The 19,496-nt window shown below is 30.7% G+C and overlaps 2 protein-coding genes across 2 annotated transcripts; both read left to right on the forward strand.

The window, feature by feature from the left end:
• The first annotated feature begins 3,477 nt into the window (after positions 1-3,477).
• LOC111703441 (serine/threonine-protein kinase prk-2) lies at positions 3,478-13,054 on the forward strand. The gene is made up of 6 exons (XM_023475379.1): positions 3,478-3,546; positions 6,074-6,230; positions 7,673-7,739; positions 9,477-9,500; positions 10,745-10,782; positions 12,607-13,054. The coding sequence occupies exons 1-6, from the start codon at positions 3,507-3,509 to the stop codon at positions 12,683-12,685; spliced, it is 405 nt and encodes a 134-aa protein (XP_023331147.1). The 5' UTR covers positions 3,478-3,506; the 3' UTR covers positions 12,686-13,054.
• On the forward strand, positions 12,702-18,638 carry LOC111703439 (serine/threonine-protein kinase pim-3). Its single transcript, XM_023475377.1, has 7 exons — positions 12,702-12,716; positions 13,246-13,318; positions 14,521-14,604; positions 14,963-15,064; positions 16,612-16,697; positions 17,299-17,339; positions 17,512-18,638. Exons 1-7 carry the CDS (start codon positions 12,702-12,704, stop codon positions 17,552-17,554), a joined length of 444 nt encoding a protein of 147 aa, XP_023331145.1. The 3' UTR covers positions 17,555-18,638.
• The last annotated feature ends 858 nt before the right edge of the window (positions 18,639-19,496 follow it).

Here is a 19,496-nt window from a genome sequence, read left to right on the forward strand (position 1 = left end):
CTTTATGCTGACCTAGAAGAAATGAATCTGAATTTTCAAAAGATGGAAAATCTGGTTCAGCAAAACTTTTGACGTAGTTTCAGCATGGATCACTCCTGAATGCCGAGTCCATTAGCGCCTGATCAAATCAAGGTTCAGCCATTTGTTGTCTATTCTGAACCAATAGAAATAATATGGCGGTAACATCTATTTTTCTATCTATCTCATTATCCAATTAGAGTGTTGAATCCTTCAATCGGCGTTCTCAGTAAATGGATTTACTTCTACTCAAACTATTGCTTTGCTAATTTAGACAAGGTTCCATTAAGGGTGTCGTTCGGAATCGCGCATGCCAATCTGGGTGGTCACATGAAATTATGTTTACAATCCCTTAAAATGTGTTCCTTCGGCGCAAACAAAATTCCTGTTTGCGATTCAACCTTAATTAACCTGGACCGCATTCCAAGGATGAACATACTTCGACATCGTGAAACCCTTTCACTAAAAGTTTATGTCTCAGTGGATATCGAGTTCTTTGTACTCTATATCTATACAAAAAAAAGTTTTACATTACTCCCAGATTCTCAAAAATTACCAAATTAAAAAGTTGTTCGTGTAAACATTGTTCCAAATACAACAAAAAATGGAAAAAGCCTGGTTTTAACCCTTTATCGATATTCTGACTTGAACAGTTTCGAATTCTGATAATTCTTATACTGTATCCTGCACCAGAATTGCGCAAGTCACTTTTTCACAGAAAACACAAATGAAAATAAGCATTTTTCAGAACATAAACATTAATATCTAATTTACACTAGATCAGACAAAGCTTTTAAGGAAACCGTTGTGAATCGGACATGCGAGTCTATCCAGGAAGGGTCACTTTACGTTTACTGCAGTCCCTTTCAGAGGCTTCCAGAGCTTCCTAAAGTTTATATTTTAGATAATTAATATATATTTTTCTGTGCAAAAGATAAAAGGAAAAAACAGAAAAAAAGACAAACAACAAAACAATACTAATTAAATCGTTTTGTTGATCATGTTTTTAATTCTGTATTTTTTAAAGCTGTTTCTTCAAGTATATGTAATATATTAGCTTTGTTCCTATCCACACACACACACACTTTAAAACATTGTGCCAACAAATGCTTCTTTTCTGAAGAACAAAAATCACTACTTGAGAAATTCAATTTTGTAAGATAAACTATTATAGTTGGTTTGTTCTAAGTTTGATGAATATTCTTATGCAAAACTTTAGTTAAAATGGATAAAGGAAGATTCTGGAAAATGAGAATATTGAAAACTCTCATCAATTCTATCCTGAATCATTTTTATACTAAATATTTTATCATTATTATCATTATCATCATTATCATCCATATTATCATTATCATTGTATTATCATTGTATCATCATTATCATCATCATTATCATCATTATCATCATTATCATCATTATCATCATTATCATCATTATCATCATTATCATCATTATCATCATTATCATCATTCATTATCATCATTATCATCATTATCATCATTATCATCATTATCATCATTATCATCATTATCATCATTATCATCATTATCAGCTTTATCATCTTTATCATCATTATCATTATTATCATCATTATCATCATTATCATCATTATCATCATTATCATCATTATCATCATTATCATCATTATCATCATTATTATCATTATCATCATTATCATCATTATCATCATTATCATCATTATCATTATTATCATCATTATCATCATTATCATCATTATCATTATTATCATCATTATCATCATTAATATTTTTAACATCATTATCATTGATCACTCTATGAAGAGGATGTTCAGATGAACTCTACTCTCTAAGATTTTGATGAAAAGATTGAATTTCCGGTTTAACTTCCGGACCCACATCCGCTATGTGATGAACTAGAGGAGGTGGGGGGCTCTAAGAAGAAAATGAAAATATTTTAAATTCTTAAGAAAACCAATGGTAAAAACCAACATCAAAATGGGAATTATTATATTGAAGTATTTTATTATATGTACACTGTACAGTATGGTAAAATATGAAAATAAGTAAAAAGTGAATATAAAATCTTTAATAAAAAATTGTTTATAAAATAGTAAAATTATATACAAGGTTTCCAATTTCCGATTCAATGAGCCCAATTTTAGGTTTGTAGATCTAAAAATAACAATTGTTCTGTAATAAACTGTAACCTAACATTGAATATAAAATTGTGCAAACAGAGATTATCTTTTACTTTTTACTTCGCTCCAATTGGAAACTTTAGAAGCCTATAAAATAGTTATTTTTAATCTACAAGCCTCAAATTGGATTAATTAAATCAGAAATTGTACGTATATATAAAAATAGCCTCAATCTTGAAAAGCCGATTACAGGCAAGTCTGTTATACAATATTGTGCAAACGGAGATTATCTTATTTTACCAAATTACTCACAAGCTCCAGTTGGAAACTTTATAGAAATTGTTATTCTTAGATCTACCAGACTTAAAATTGGGCTTATCGAATGATAGATTGTACGTAGATTTTAAAAATTTTAATCTTGAAAAACCGATTACAGAAAAGTCTGCAAACGCTTATTACCCGTTTTTTTGAGACACACTGTAAATGAATACTAGGAGATAGTCTTTTAGGACACTTTGTCCACTTTTCTAATCACAGTTTTAGCAATTAAATACATCCTTTTTTGTGTTTATGAAAACACTCAATTTTCGTTTAAATTAGTGGTTTTAAAATCAAGTTTTTTTTTCAAATTTTGACCAGCCTTCTGTAGGATAAGTTGCCACAAAAAAAATTTGGGATCGATCGGTTTAGTCGTTTTGACTTTTATTTTTTGAAAGATGAGCCATATTTATATATATCTAGATATAGAAGTTGCGCACAGAATAGCACAATATTGCAAATTATATTTTTGAACAATATTACAGAAGGGTCTTGTTTTGACAAGATTATTACAAACATTGAAATTAGAATTTAAAAGTTTTTCTGAAACTCAGCAATTCAAAACTTTTCTGCAGAGATTAAATATGCTGATGCATAGACTACAATATTCTAAACCCAAGTCTAATGGATATTTCAGGCCAATAACCTAGATAGATAGATAGATAGATAGATAGATAGATAGATAGATAGATAGATAGATAGATAGATATATATATAGATAGATAGATAGATAGACAGATAGATAGATAGATAGATAGATAGATAGATAGATAGATAGATAGATAGAAAGATAATGTGTTCCATTTTTCAAATTGATTGCTTCTTCGAGAAAGAAAGTGGGAGAAGACAGCAGATAGATGGGGAAGGAAGCCGAAGGGGAGAAAACTATCAGAATAAACAATGAAAATGGGAAAAAAACAAGAACTATAAGACGGGTTTAGATAATGCAATCAAAGAAAATTTGTTAAGCGATTTATAACTAGAATTCTAGCAAATAGACTTTTATTCAACTTTTTTTAAATAGTTTTCCTTTTTCAGATGAAAGATATTAATGTTAAACACAAACGTTCAATGCACAGTGTATAAAGAAGGTAAGCCTTTATAAAGCCAGGGATAATCTATCTGGTGTACTCTCCCGTTTTACCTTATGCTGAATCTATGTACTTGTACCTAGATAAACCCTATACTCATAACACACTACACTCATAAAAATGTACACTCATAACAAGCTGCACTCATAAAACGCTACCAGATAAAACGCTGCCAGATAAAACGCTACAAGATAAATCGATACCAGATAAAAAAATACCAGATAAAACGCTACCAGATAAAATACTACCAGATAAAACGGTACCAGATAAAATACTACCAGATAAAACGATACCAGATAAAATACTACCAGATAAAATACTACCAGATAAAACGCTATCAGATAAAATACTACCAGATAAAACGGTACCAGATAAAATACTACCAGATAAACGCTACCAGATAAAATACTACCAGATAAAACGCTACCAGATAAAATACTACCAGATAAAATACTACCAGATAAAACGCTACCAGATAAAATACTACCAGATAAAACGCTACCAGATAAAATACTACCAGGTAAAACGGTACCAGATAAAATACTACCAGATAAAACGCTACACTCATAAAACTCTTCCAGATAAACCACTACAGAGAAAATTCTACTTTACATAATTTCATAATATTAGGTTTAAACTGTTGAATGGATTATAAATTGACTTTTTTTTATAGATTATTACCTTAAAAATTAATTTTAAAATTGACAATATGAAGGCTCTGAGTGTTGGATTAAGGTCATTCCATGCCTAATAACCACACTTTGTGGTCAATGTCTCCGATTTTGCTTGAAATTTTAGGATTCCTTATTTACGATATATAAATGGGGTTATATGAAATATTCTTTTTTTTCGACCGGTTTAAAGGCCTTTTTAGGCGTTTTTAGTTTTGGAGCTTTAAATATTCTTAATATGAATTTAGAAACCTATGTCAATTAATTCACAGATTTTTAAAGTATACTATGTACGTCTAGAACCAGCATGTAGATTCGTAAAAATATTTCAATTATAAAACTGATTAAATCTTTAGAATCTTTAGACTAAAGAAAGGCGTTTGACTCAAAGGTTTTCGGGAGATTATTAGGCAATCCAGAATCTGCTTAAAAGTTAATTAAGATCATCATATGATACATTAATCAATGATATATTATATATGATACATTAATCAATGATATATTATATATGATACATTAATCAATGATATATTATATATGATACATTAATCAATGTAGAATTAACAAATCGGAAAAAATACCTTTGAACCAATGTTTTATAACGTTTAAACTTTAAATACCTTTGAACCAATGTTTTATAACTTTTAAACTTTAAATACAAAGAATTGTTGAAAGATAAAATGGTACTCTCAGAGCCCTAGACAGTTTACAGCCAATGACAAATAATAAAAGATAAAAAAATACATTAGCTATATATACATAAAATATTTATAAAAATATACATGGTGGTTCTAGACATAATCTACTTTCAGAATCTGTAAAAACCTCAAGTAGTTTTGTTTTTAAAGCTTCATAGGTGATGTATGCGGTGTTAGACAAACTGATATGCCATGATCCTAAAAAATATTAATTCGTTTTTAGTCGCATTTTCTTGATTAAACACAGACGAACCTTAATGTTCAATTTCTTTATTAAAAGATCATATTTTTATCTTATCATCAGATTATGTATCAGAAATTAAAAACATTTTTGTTAATCTCAATACCTCTCTGTTCGGAGGAGTTAAAATTGAAAACGTGTATACACTCTGGGCCGTAATAAATTTGAATACGAACAGGACCTGCCCAGTTTGTACCGACCTGCCAGATAACAGCGTGTACTGACCCGATCCTATGGTACAGTACGTCGCCCTAACCAGACTACCATACGACAGGGGTCAATTTTCTTGGCATAGTCCCGTCGGAGGGCTAACTATGACAACTCCCATGGCGCGTTCAGACTTTTTACAGTACCAGGCCTAATCCTAGGCCTATTTGACCGACCCCACTGGCTTAGTCCACCGTGTATAATGTTTCAATTTGAAAACATATAATATTTCAATCTTAAATGCAATTTACTTTCAGTAATTCCAACTAAAAGATTAAATAAAAACAATTCCTTTAAAGCATTAACAGGACAGGCTAAATTCTATCCGTAACAACAGAGACACTGGAAAATATTCTTTTTGTCGAACCAATACGATTTCTCGTTATGCCATGCAATAAGACGATTTTTTTATTTCTACAGCACGGGCAGCCGTAGTACATTTGAATTTCCGAGCCGGGTCAACCTTTCCGGTCCCAGTTTGTACTGTACCTATCTCTATGGACAGGACTAGCCGGTGCAACAAGGTTGACGCGGTCAGACTTTATTCTTCATATAGGTTGAATTTACTTTTACTAAAGGGGCAGAGGTGCGTGACAGATAGGCCAACTGCAGCTGCAGAAGTTTTGCGGTACTATTGCACACTTGCGCATTGGAAACCCTACCTCTTTGCCTTGATATTACAAAAAACATTCATAAGTATTTTCTTTCAGTTATGACCTGTGTCCAAGGATGTCAGCGATCAGCGCGGTCTGACCAGCAAGAGATGTCTGTCCCTCAACCGGATGTTAGCTTAGATCTCGACCGGAAGTATCGACTAGAGAAACAAATCGGCCGGGGAGGTTTTGGAACGGTCTATTCTGCACTTAGGAATTTTTTAGTTCTTACATGATGCACTTGAAAGTGACTGTACTTGTGTAATTAAGTGACTGTAATTGTGTAATTAAGTGACCGTACTTGTGTAATTAAGTGACACTGACCTTTCATATGATTTACGGGCATGCCTGATACACAACATTACCCTTTAAACCCTTATCCGGAAGATATCGTCGTTTTTTTAGTTTAAAACTTTTAAATTCTGACCTCCATTGCAGAAATCTCCTGCCACTTCTTTAAAGAAACCACAAAAGAAAATAAGCAATTTTCAACGGGAAACTCATTTCCTTTGCTTTTGTTACACTAGAGGAGCTACAAAATTTCAAAGTCGAACTAGTAATGTCCCATAAATTTCTGTGTAGTTTGTATAGTTTGCAGTGTCGGATCACATTAAGCTAAAGTATATTCCTGATAAAATTGAAATATGAAACGTATCTTTATTACATGTAGTAAGTAAGAAATGCGATATCCAACAAGAGCGGATTAAAGATAAAATCAAAATTTTCCACAATGGATATTCAAGTTAAGTGATCAGGATTAAGGGTATCCAATTCTAAAGTTTTTAGCTCGGATACATTGGCTAATCTCATGCTCGTACACAAAATCAAAACTATAGGAGCTACGAGGTGGCAAAGTCTCACCAGTGTGACGTCTCATAAATTTTACCTTCCCTTTGTGTCTAATTTTGGGGTGGGATAAAGATTTTACTAAGATCCCTCTTGAAAGTAAATTCTATAAATAATGATGGAGTTGTATTGTATTGTTGTGCAGCCCAATACCGGGAATTGATGCAATATATTCCAAAAAGACATTTTTATCCCAAAATGTGCAATTTTAGAAACCTAAAACTTTTCTTTTTCCAATATACTTCTTTCTTATATTTATTGTTATTATTTGATACTCTATTGTTATCTTTTTTATTATAACTTTAAAAAGAAAGAAGAAGAAGTTAAAAGTTTTTTCTTCAAGGTTATATGTATTTCAGTGAGGGTTTCCAATCGGAATTCCGTTGCGCGGAATTGCGCGCAACTGTTCTTAAATTGCGCATAATTGCGCTGAAGACTAGGCTTTCAATGTCGCGCAAGTAAAATCCACTTGCGTTGGAAACCCTAATCAGCTATATTCCTGAACAGTTATATATTCATTTTTAAGGGCTTTACAAAATGTAATTTTTTGAAAAATTATCTTCTCAATAAAGTTTTAGATTTTTTATAACACTGCAACTGGCAAAGCGACCGTACTTTCTTTAAAAAAAAAATTAAGTCTGTTAAGTTTCTACTTCTTATATGAAGTTCTAAGGTAAAAGTGTAATTAGAGTGCTAAATCAACCAATCTAGAGAGGGGGGGGGGGGGGAGCTATTAAGGTTTTCGTGGGACACCCTGTGTATCACATTTTATTTTTTTCTGTTTTGATAGAACTAAAATGTTTTGTGAAGGATTGAAGATGGGAATAAAGTAGCAGTTAAACAAATCTGTAAAAACCGTGTACAATCCTGGGGACAGGTATACAGTACAGTACAGTACAGTACAATCCTGGGGACAGGTACAGTATAACCCGGAATACTGTGGAATATGAAGACGACATTTATGCGGTCTTATTTGATACTGGAATTAAGTAAATATATCAATCACCAGTAGCATAGATAACTTAACAATAACAGATAGAACACTTAATGTAATCTTTACAAGATTTAATGGGTTTTCGTTCACAATAACCCTGAGGCAGAGGCCAAAATTTTTGTGCTTCATGTCTATTCGATTATTTAAGATGATGACTTGTGTCCAAAAGTCGTCTTACCATTCCTCAGTATTATGGGTCTCTTAAAACATATTTTTTAACTATTTTTAAAACATAAATCTTACGCATTCGATCCATTTGTTTCCCCTGCACTCTCCTCTAAAAAATCTAAACTATGAAGAGAACTAAAGAAAGAGTAAACATATTTATCTTTACATTGTAACACAACTACATGGTAACTCACTTCAGAGACGATATAGTACAGAATTTGTTAACTCCATTTTCTTGTATTTTGGGTTCCTTGTAAGCCAAAACTGGTTTATTTCTGTGCGAAAATCTATATGTATAAAATTTTGTATACAAATAGTAGGTCAACAACAATAATATCCCAGAGGAGACTAATAAACTTAGGTTTTTTCTATTATTTGAATTTAATAACTTTTCATTCATAAAAGATATAATTGATAAAATTATTTATACGTATCACGTGACCAGAATTCCCACCAATGGCTGCCATTTGTGAAAGTTCTGGTCACATGAGACGTACGTATTTATCATATTATAAACTATATCGCATTAAAATGCAAATTCATTAAATTTAAATAATAATAGGAGCAATAAGTTTCTTAGGCTCCTCTAGGATATTGTTGATTTAAGATTAGTTTTGTAGTTGCTAATATGATCAGTTTAAACTTAACAATTTAGTAAACCATCAAAATGCTCAATTGAATGCAGAAACCAAAAATCAACCTTCAAATCGTCATATTTTTAGAGTTTTGGGTCGTCTTTACAGTCTGATCCTTTGTCGGAAACCCTGTATTAGTAAATAAAACAACCCCAAGCCATTTCCAAAGGTTTTTGAGAAAAGTTGAAAATTTACTTTTAGAGACTTTGCTTTAAGAGAGAATTTCTAATTAAAGCCTCTGTTTGTGATATAAGACACTTTGTGTGTTCACAGAATAATAAAGTTTATTTAATGCATTTCTTTAGAATTCTTTTCTTCTCTCGCTACCTACACCTTGAATTCATGAAATATTTATTGAGTTTTCATTTCCAGATATTTACACTTTTTAGAATATCAAAATCCACTGTTTTTTTATCTCTTTCTTATTTTCTTTTGTTATTATTTTTTTAATGTTCAATTTGAGTTGGTGGCTTTGTTAGTAACAGTAACAGTAACAGTAACAGTAACAGTAACAGTAACAAAAACAGTAACAATAACAGTAACAGTAACAGTAACAGTAACAGTAACAGTAACAGTAAAAGTAACAGTAACAGTAACAGTAACAGTAACAGTAACAGTAAAAGTAACAGTAACAGTAACAGTAACAGTAACAGTAACAGTAACAGTAACAGTAACAGTAACAGTAACAGAAACGACTAACGATGCTTTGATTTTTATAATTTTTTCTTATATTTGTTTTAAAAATGACAAAATCTTAATTATGTAACACTTGATACTTTATATTTTTCCCCTTTTTATAAATATATTTTGGTTTCAGATTGAGGGCCAAAGTTACCCAAAGGAAATTCCCCGGATTTACTTTCAACAATATTATGTATTGAACATTCACTCCCAGAAAAACCAAAATTATCGAACATTTCGTTAGATTTAAAGCATGGTAGTCTTGTTAGCTAGCTGGGCATACCTCATTAATAAAAAGTTAATAAAAAAGTATCTCAAATTTTGCTATAAATAAAAAACAAACAATACAACTTCGAAAATCTTAATTAGATTAAACAATACCAATTCATTATGTATATACAAGTTATTATCACATACTTCTTTGCATTAAAACTGCTTATAGGGCGCCGTGACAAACTCCTGAAAGACAAACTCCTGAAAGACATCAGGAGTTTGTCTCGTCAGGAGTTTGTATCGTCAGGAGTTTGTCTTTCAGGAGTTTGTCTTTCCGGAATTTGTCTTTCCGGAGTTTGTCTTTCAGGAGTTTGTCTTTCAGGAGTTTGTCACGGCACAGCTTATAGGACCTGTTAAAAACTGTTCAATAAATTTATTCATAAAGAACGATAAAATCTTGATAGTTGTTTTAAAAATAAAATTTTTAACTTTAATTGCTTTCTGTATATCTATCTCATAACTGTCCAATATAAATTATAATCATTAAAAGTCGAGAAAGAATGGAAATGCATTTTATATTTCTTTTAACAGTGTATACTGGGTGCTAGTGCGCATTAGATTCAGAGGTTAACATTTTCCAGATACAATTGATTTATGAAACTTAACAAGGCAAAACAAGAAAAGTTCTTTCTTCCCGGAAATTTAAGATTATTTTTTTTTTAAATTTAAAACTTAAATATAAAAAACGCCAATTTTTTGTATATCTAAAATTCTTCATCCACTGAACACTTGCCACAAATTCAAATTTGTTTAACCCTATCCATGCACCCTGGTGCCGCAGACCTTTACTTTAACTGCCATAAATTGCCGGTCACTCCCTTTAAACATGAAAGCAAACATGAAATTGTAAAACTGCAGAAAAGTAAAGCATAATTTCAAATTCCAATACGGGTTTCAACTTCCGAATGTGTTCAGCATTCAATTACAAGCGTTCAGCGTACAGTTTGAAAACTAGAATGCCATGAATACAGTTTGAAAACTAGAATGCCATGAATGCAGTTTGAAAACTAGAATGCCATGAATGCAGTTTGAAAGCTAGAATTCCATGAATATAGTTTGAAAACTAGAATGCCATGAATACAGTTTGAAAACAAGAATACCATGAATATTGAAAGTAAAATTGATTGACAGGAAGTTTGCATCCTACTACATCTCAGCAAGGTGAAAAGGTATAATTCACTTAAAATACAAATGTTTAAATATTGTCAATTGTTTGTTTGAACTTGAGACGATGTCATATCTACAACTTGAAATCTTTATCCCCATTTTCAAGATTGAATTTTTTTTAACAAACAATAAATATGAAACACAGCAATTGTGCAATGTAAACAGACCAATTTTATTTTGTAAGTGAATATTTAAGATGATAAAAACATCAAATAAAGAAAAAATGCCCAAATGTCGTCCTCCTATACCATAGTTTATGGGCCCACTGTAAAGTTCCCAAAATAAAAGGATAAAATATATTTTATATGAATCTTGAATTGGAACCAATACAGCTCAATTTATCAATGTTAGTTTTAGAGAAAACACTCAGAGTTCCGCTCAACTGCAAACTCCTTAAAATCACAAGAACATTTGTATTTTCCCTACATACATTCATCCTTACATAAATACAACCAGACATAATTTCAAGTTTATCGTTTTATCACATTTCTTAAAAATCTAAGTAAATATTTTATTGAAATGCCTAATTTTCGTGAAAATTTTCATTTGAGTGCTCGCGAAAAATGAAGGGGATTACCGAATCCAACATCGAAATAGAAAACTGTTTTTTGGTAATTTTATGTTTAAAACTGTAATAGTAATTCTCATTTGATTTTATAGATTTAGAATCAGCTTTTATAGGAAAGCTTAAAATAGAGGACAGTGCTTGATTTTCAACTGTGGAACACAACGATGATTTTTTACTTTATTTTTCCGACAGCGTTAACTACTTGTATACGAACATTGTTCGATCTTTGTTCAAACAAATTAACGGTTAAAATAAATCATGAAGTTTACTATTTCCATCCAAAAGTATATTTTTGACATTAATTTTACTCCAAAAATTAAGAAAGTCTCTTCCTCTGTCCGTGGTGTAATTCTGTGGAAATATAATTTGACTATGCAGGATTCTCAAAATTTAGTCCTTGCCACAAACTCGAATTTTCTAATCTCTATATTTTGCTTTTAGCCCATGTAGTAGACCTGAGATATTACTAACCATAAAATATGTTAGATCAAATAATCTAAGTTTGAAATAAAAGGTCTACACCATTAGGTTGCAAAGATATAGGAATTGGACAATTTGAGTTGTGTGGCAAATAATCATTTTCTTTATTTTATTTACTTTTTCTTTTTGAATAATTAAATTGGTAATTTTTTTATATATTGAGTTTTTAGTTCTCAATGTACATCGAGTATATATAATATATATATTTTGGAGTACAAATATATATATATATATATATATATACATAGTTTAATAAATGATCAAAAGAAGTTTTAAAATTTTGTTAAACTTGTTTTTAAAAATCAAAAGAGTGAAATGAAAAAATTAATTCAAATTCTGCACTTTTTTTCAAAAAAAAATATATTGAACTAAAGCAAGAATAATTTAATTTTGTCATAAAATAAAATTATATTTTAACTTAAACGTTACCAAAGCTGTAGGAGATGCAAAGAGTATATAGATCAGGTGCATCACAAATCACAAGTTCCTAAAAAAATGATCTATCTATATAAAGTAGTAATCTCTGTGTGCCTGTTTGTTTAAATGTCCGATCATAACTCAGGAACTTATTGACTGATTTGCCTCAAATTTTGATTGAGAAATTCATTCTGGTCGGTTTAAAATTCTTTGTTTTGTAGCCGGTTGACTTTTATTATGCATACACATATTGAGAAAGTGAGTTATAAAACCTGCGGGCCAAAAGCTGAAAACAGCATATGTATTCGATGTTTTCTGACTTTTTTTCTTTTTTCAATATTTTTTCTTCTTATTTGTTTAGCGTAATAGACTTGTATGACTGCTATCAGAACGAGAACGCCTATCTCCTAGGAAATATGTTTATGAAAAAAAACTTTTAAAAAAAATTTGTTCGTAATGAATGAACCTTTGGTATGGTATAGGTATTCAATATATTTTCCAATATAAGATTTTCGGCAAAAATAGCAATAGTGGAAAAATTCAATTTACAATTTATTTGAACAATCTAGGACTGAGAGAAATAATTTTGCTTTTGACACCGATAGATTATATTTATTAATATTTCAAAAAAATAGTTTCAGGCTATTCAGAATTATTGGTACACCTTTCGGACCTCCCTAACCTCATTTTACAATCAACAGTTAGAAAAAACTAATTTATTGAAAATTTAAATACTTCTTCTAACCTAAACAGCTGGACAGATAAAGATAAAGGTTTATAAATAAAAACTTTAATGTTAACAGCCAATAAGCTCAACAAATAAACATAAAATACTCGTTTTGCCCTAGAATGCCATGAATACAGTTTGAAAACTAGAATGCCATGAATATTATTAATCTTATTATTATTATTATTATTATTATTATTATTATTATTATTATTATTATTATCATTCTTAGTACTATTATTAATATATTTGTATTACATATTTTGTATCTAGGTTGTGTCTAGTATACAAGAATGCGAAGCTTGCGGGGTTGTGCATAGAGATATCAAGGATGAAAATATTTTAGGTTATTTCGTTTATTCATCAAGAGAGGGAGCAAGATGTTTTTTTTTATGAAAACCATGCACTCAGCTAAATATTGAATAGTTGAATAGAATTCAATAACTTTGTTAAAAAATTGGATTAATTCATAAGGTTTTAGCATTTATTTACTAAAAATTTCTTTGTTCTGATCTACATTTGCATATGCTCTTAGAAAACACTAATTCTTAAAATTTAGCATATCTCCCAATACCCAATTATGGATCAAAAGATAATGCTTTGTTGTGAACCCAGGGACCCTTAAACTAAACTAATAGATCTTAGATTGAATAATTGTAATATACTTGCCATGGGATTCTTGAAGCTTAAATATAATAGATCTTGGATTTGTTGATTGATTGATTGATTGATTGATGTTTTGCTTTATTGAACCAGAGATGGGAACTTTTAAATGGGATATCCTTAATCCTGATCGGATAATTAATCTGGAGATTAAAAATGAGTGGAGAACAAGCAATATTTAATCTGCAGATTAAGAAAAAGAGTGGATTAAGCCTTAATCCCGATATCCACCATTCTAAAGTTTTCAGCTCTGGTGACTTTTGAAGCTTAAATAATAGATCTAGGATTTATCGATTGATTGATTGATTAATGTTTTGCTTTTTTGAACCTGGTGACTTTGGAAGCTTAAATAATAGATAGTTTGATTCAGTGATTAACTGAGTGCTTATAAAATATTTTCTAGGGAACCATGGTGAACCTTGAAACTAAACCGATAGATCTGAGATAAATTGATTGTAATTTATTTGTTAAATAGAACCATGGTGAACCTTGAAACTCAACCGATAGATCTTGGATAAATTGATTGTAATTTATTTGTTAAATAGAACCATGGTGAACCTTGAAACTAAACCGATAGATCTTGGATAAATTGATTGATTGGTTGATTGTAATTTATTTGTTGAATAGAACCATGGTGAACCTTGAAACTAAACCGATAGATCTTGGATAAATTGATTGATTAGTTGATTGTAATTTATTTGTTAAAGTGAACCCGGCGACCCTTGAAACTAAACTAATGGTCTTGTATTGATAGATTTATTGGTTGATTATTTATGTAATGAACCCAGTGACCCATGAAACTAAGCTGAGTTATTTTTGATTGATTGATTGTAATTTTGTTCGTTTTGATTGATTGATTAGTTGCTTCTAATATATTTTTTGTAGTAAACCCGGTGACCCTTGAAACTAAACTGATAGATCTAGGATCAGCTGTCTATTCCCTTGAGGACAACTCTATTCCCTTTGATGGTAAATAGAGCTATAAGTCTAAAAGTCTGATTCACTTTAAAACCGGTTTTTATTCACTTCCAGAGATGATTCCTATATTTACTTGGAACAAATCTAGATCAAAACGATCTATGCATAGAATATCAAAACTTAACCCATTAGTACAGACGAGCCCGTCTGGTCATAAAAATGCATGAAGTTTTCGGAATGGCGCGTATATTCAATCACTTCTAAAAAAATTTCGAAGATGTTCTTTTTAAAAGGACCAAAACAAAGTTTTAGATTTAGATTTTAGATCTTTCCGGACCAGCTGAAATTAACGGCCATTACAAATTCATCACATAATTTCGATGTTTACTGGGACACCCTGTATATTAAGGTACAGGAGTGTATGCACCCCCGGAATTACTTCTGTACGGCTGGTACAACAGTTCTGCATGTACAGCCTGGTCCTTAGGAATATTATTGTACAACATGCTAGGTAATATTGTACATAATTNGTGAATGAAAGTTGGTTTATTGCTTGAAAATCAAAGTTGAAGAAAGTTTCTAAAATTTGAAAGTAATCCAAGCTTTCCTTGGTAAAAACTGTTTCAGACAAAAATTAATTATTAATTACTGTTCTAACTTCTTACAAGACTACACACACTTTTAGGTTTGGAAGACAAGTTATTACAGGGACAGAATTTTAAATAGTATTGCATGTCCGATTCACAACAGTGCGGTGGTACCCTTTCAATCTTTTAAAAGTAAAAATGAGGTAGAAACATTTTTTCTTTATAAGAAGCTGTCAATTTATCATTTTTACTCTTTACATAAACTGAAACTATTCCATCGAAAATGTCAAAGTAGCAAATTGGAAGTAACAAGAAGAAAAAGAAAAAAAATTGAAAAAATGAAAATTTTTACAGTCTTTAACGTTTTAAAAACCTACGATCATAAGGGAAGGTCATTTTTGTAATTCTTTCAAAACATGATGATCTATTGGTATTAAAAGATGCGCCTTGAATCGCTGAATACCGTCAAAAAATTCAAAAAATTTGTTTTTTCAGCTAAAAAAACTTTTTATATATCTTTAAAAATCGGTTATTTTTATTTTGATTAACTCAATTTTAAAGTGGTTTTTACAAATATTTTGATCTTTTTATTTGGCGATTTTGTTCTGACTTACAGTCTTACATTAGTGATTTGATTTACAAAAAAAATTAAAAAACTAAATGAGTTAAAAAATTATAAAAAAATTCTCAAATCTTTTTTTAAAATGTATCAAAGAAAACTTTAGGACTTAGGACTAGTGGATAGCATTGATTTGAGAATTTTTATTAAAAAGATTTTCACCCTTTTTATACATCTTCCTTCAGCAATGAAAATATATTAATTTTCTATTTAAAAACATGTAATATACTGCCAATATCCTTTCCAGATCTCTTTTTCTCTTTCCCGATGTCTTTTTCTCTTTCCGGATGTCTTTTTCTCTTTCCCGATGTCTTTTTCTCTTTCCAGATGTCTTTTTTCTCTTTCCTGATATCTTTTTTCTCTTTCCTGATATCTTTTTCTCTTTCCTGATATCTTTTCTCTTTCCTGATATATTTTTCTCTTTCCTGATGTCTTTTTATCTTTCCCGATGTCTTTTTCTCTTTCCCAATGTCTTTTCTCTTTCCAGATGTATTTTCTCTTTTCAGATGTCTTTATGTCTTTTTCTCTTTCCAGATGTCTTTTTCTCTTTCCAGTTGTCTATTTCTCTTTTCCGATGTCTTTTTCTCTTTCCAGATGTCTTTTTCTCTCATAGGAAGTTTAAAAGGGTACCGTTGTGAATCAGGCAAGCAATTCCTGAAATTGAGGTTCAATTGAGATTAAATTGACATTAAAAAACAACAAAAAAGTAAGAATACGTATTACGTATGCTTTGCACTTCAAATTATATATTGACTTTATCAATGATTCAAATTCAAATATAAAGACTTTTTTCATACAATTTTGTGTTTTTTAGAGTTGATTATTTTGAATTCTACTTCATTTCTCTTACAGTGGGAGATATTCCTTTCCATACATTTTCTGAGATTTGTTACCTTCAAGTCAAGTTCCCAAGAGGGTTAGAAGATCTGCATCTCAAGGTAATGTTTCAGTGCTAGAGTCGTTATTTTCAACACAGCATTTATCCGACACTACCGGTAACACGGCGGCGCGGCGGCGGTGTTTCAAAAAATCCGAAATGGTTAATTACCTTTATATTGATTAAGTTACAGGGCTCCTTTAAAATTGAAGTAATAACATGAACACGTGTTAATATTTGTCAAAAGCCTTGGGCTTTAATTTTACCGCTCTAACTCGCAATTATGCTTTTTTGTAGCCTTTTACAGTTAAATTTCAGCAACATTTAAGCACTCGTTGTTAGCTTTGGTTAAAAAAAATGGCAAAGTTCTCATCAATTTTTGCTAACGAGCTTGCAACCATTAAACCTTTGGATTAAAGACGACATTTGAACCGAATTCTGTGGATTTTTAAATGAATTTTTATGGATCGTTTTTACTTTTCTTTTAAATGAACTGATCGATTAGTTAATCAAAACCATCATTGTCTAAACTATCGTTTCTGATTTTTTTCAAATTAAGAAAACATTTGCAATGGTTGTAACCATTGTTTTTTTCTAATAACAAAGGTCAAATCGTTCAAAAACAACTAAACAGCTCCGTGCAGATTTAATGAATATTTTAGGAGCTGATTTTGGGCTGCCTTCAAAGGGACCCTGAAAAAAGGTATAGCAAGTGAATGATACTATGCCCTAAATGTAATTTCATAAATAATTTTTATCAAATTTAACATTTTGTAACCAAGTTACATTTTACTCCCATATACATGCCAATATTAATATTCGCATTTATAACAGTAAAAAATTCTTAAATTAAAAATTTTAGAATCTTTTTTCAGATTGGCTTCAAAAGATCTCTTGTCACATCCCTGGTGTCTCTAGAATCAGAAAAGAAGTGTTAATTTAAATTTTTCATCAAATCTGATGAATATTTTTTCATATATTCTTTTTTTTACAATATGATTTCCACTGAATATTGATAATTCTGGATTTATATTAATAGAGGTTTAAGTACAGTGTTACTTATAAAGGTATAAAGCGATCATCCCGACCGCTCTACTGTTTAGTAAGGTTTATCTAAACCCTTGCACTTGTAATCCATTATTTTAAGTAACTTACGAATTTAAATGATTTTGCATTTACTATTGCATCCACTGCAATAAACAGGGAAAGAATGGGAATAATTCTTTGCATAAAACTCAATCTTCGAATCACAATATGTTTGCAACCAGGGACCACAATTAATGAATACAAAAAAGGAGTTGAACTCCATATCATCGGTTTAACCAATTTTCCATTGTGCGCCGAGTAAATGAAATGGTTTATTAATTTACAAAGTTTAACTTCTTTTTCTAATCATAAAAGCTGGTCACTGCTAGATTTAATATTTAATATTTCAAACTTTGAATTTTTGATCTAAAATGATTTTTAAAATATCAGGTTACGGCATTAGATTGCCTAGATATAATGATTAAAAATTAGAAGTGAGTTTTTTAACGAGAATTCATGAATTTTATTTTGCATTTATTTCGAAGCACACAATTGTTTGTTACTTTAACTTAATTATTTAAACTTAACAACCCCACAATCATCCAAATGTAGCAAGCTTTCGCGCAAGTTAAAACACATGGGATGGAGGTAGAAAACACCTACTCTTGAAAATGTATGCAACTTTAATAGCAATCTGGATTCATGTGCATTGGGCCCCCCCCCCCCCATACAATTTTGATATTATTTCTTTCTCAGCAACAAGCTGGATTTTCTCCATATCTTGCAGATATAAGAAAACTGCTGTTGCTAGGATGGGTTTAGAGTTAGGCAGGGTGTCAACAAAATAGTTGACTCTGCTGTTGCTAAGATGGGTTCAGAGTTAGGCAGGGTGTCAACAAAATAGTTGACTCTGCTGTTGCTAAGATGGGTTCAGAGTTAGGCAGGGTGTCAACAAAATAGTTGACTATGTTGCAAAGATGGGTTCAGAGTTAGGCAGGGTGTCAACAAAATAGTTGACTCTGCTGTTGCTAAGATGGGTTCAGAGTTAGGCAGGGTGTCAACAAAATAGTTGACTATGTTGCAAAAAAATCTAATACTCACATATTTTCAGCTGCAGTTAATAAAAATGTTCATCAATTTTTATGACAGGGTCGACCTTGAAGTGTCGCAACGCCCTGGGCTTTGAATTTGCTGATCTAATTAAATTTTACTTTTCAGTAGCCCTTTACATCTACATTTTAGCACTAAGCAATTGTTTATAGCTTTGGTATTTAAGAAGTTATTGGCAAAACTCGCGTGGATATTCACTTGAGACTATGCAACCTTTAAATCATAGTGCAGTGTTTATTTGCACTCTAACAAAGCTTATAATCTAACCGTGGATTTAGAATGTGCATCGTATGTTTATCTATTTTAAATCCTTGACAATTTTTTAAAAAAAATTTACAACAAAAAAACCACTGATATCCAATAGATTATCAATCACAATAGACGGCAACGTATAATTTGTACACTCTCAGTACAGCTGTATTCTGACGTTACAAGTGCCAAAAGTTTTATGTGTCCGACATAAATATTAATAATAATGATAATAAGTGCAATTTTATGTGTTTTTTTATTTTCTGTTTTTACACTTTTTTGGAAAACATGCCAACTAATGTGAGAAAATGTCGTCTTCCTTGTTATATTAGACACTTGTGACGTCGTGTATAATTGATCCATCTCTCAGTTGCCACCTCTTGTACTTGATAATCTTTTGGGATATAGTAAACGTTAAATCTTAAATAGTATATTACTGGAGATTAAAACTAGTAAAATTAAATAAAAAATCTCA

Source organism: Eurytemora carolleeae, unplaced genomic scaffold, assembly GCF_000591075.1.
Source record: "Eurytemora carolleeae unplaced genomic scaffold, Eaff_2.0 scaffold512, whole genome shotgun sequence".
NCBI lineage: Eukaryota > Metazoa > Arthropoda > Copepoda > Calanoida > Temoridae > Eurytemora > Eurytemora carolleeae.

What these genes read in the sequence shown, in the direction of transcription:
- LOC111703441 (XM_023475379.1), top strand. Translation starts at nt 3,507, where the DNA reads ATGTTAAACACAAACGTTCAATGCACAGTGTATAAAGAAG. An exon ending in ACGGTCTATTCTGCACTTAG is followed by an intron (nt 6,231 to 7,672) that starts GAATTTTTTAGT and finishes TGTTTTGTGAAG; the next exon opens with GATTGAAGATGGGAATAAAG. An exon ending in AGGGCCAAAGTTACCCAAAG is followed by an intron (nt 9,501 to 10,744) that starts GAAATTCCCCGG and finishes ATTGATTGACAG; the next exon opens with GAAGTTTGCATCCTACTACA.
- LOC111703439 (XM_023475377.1), top strand. An exon ending in CAACTCTATTCCCTTTGATG is followed by an intron (nt 14,605 to 14,962) that starts GTAAATAGAGCT and finishes CTGTATATTAAG; the next exon opens with GTACAGGAGTGTATGCACCC. An exon ending in ATTATTGTACAACATGCTAG is followed by an intron (nt 15,065 to 16,611) that starts GTAATATTGTAC and finishes TTTCTCTTACAG; the next exon opens with TGGGAGATATTCCTTTCCAT.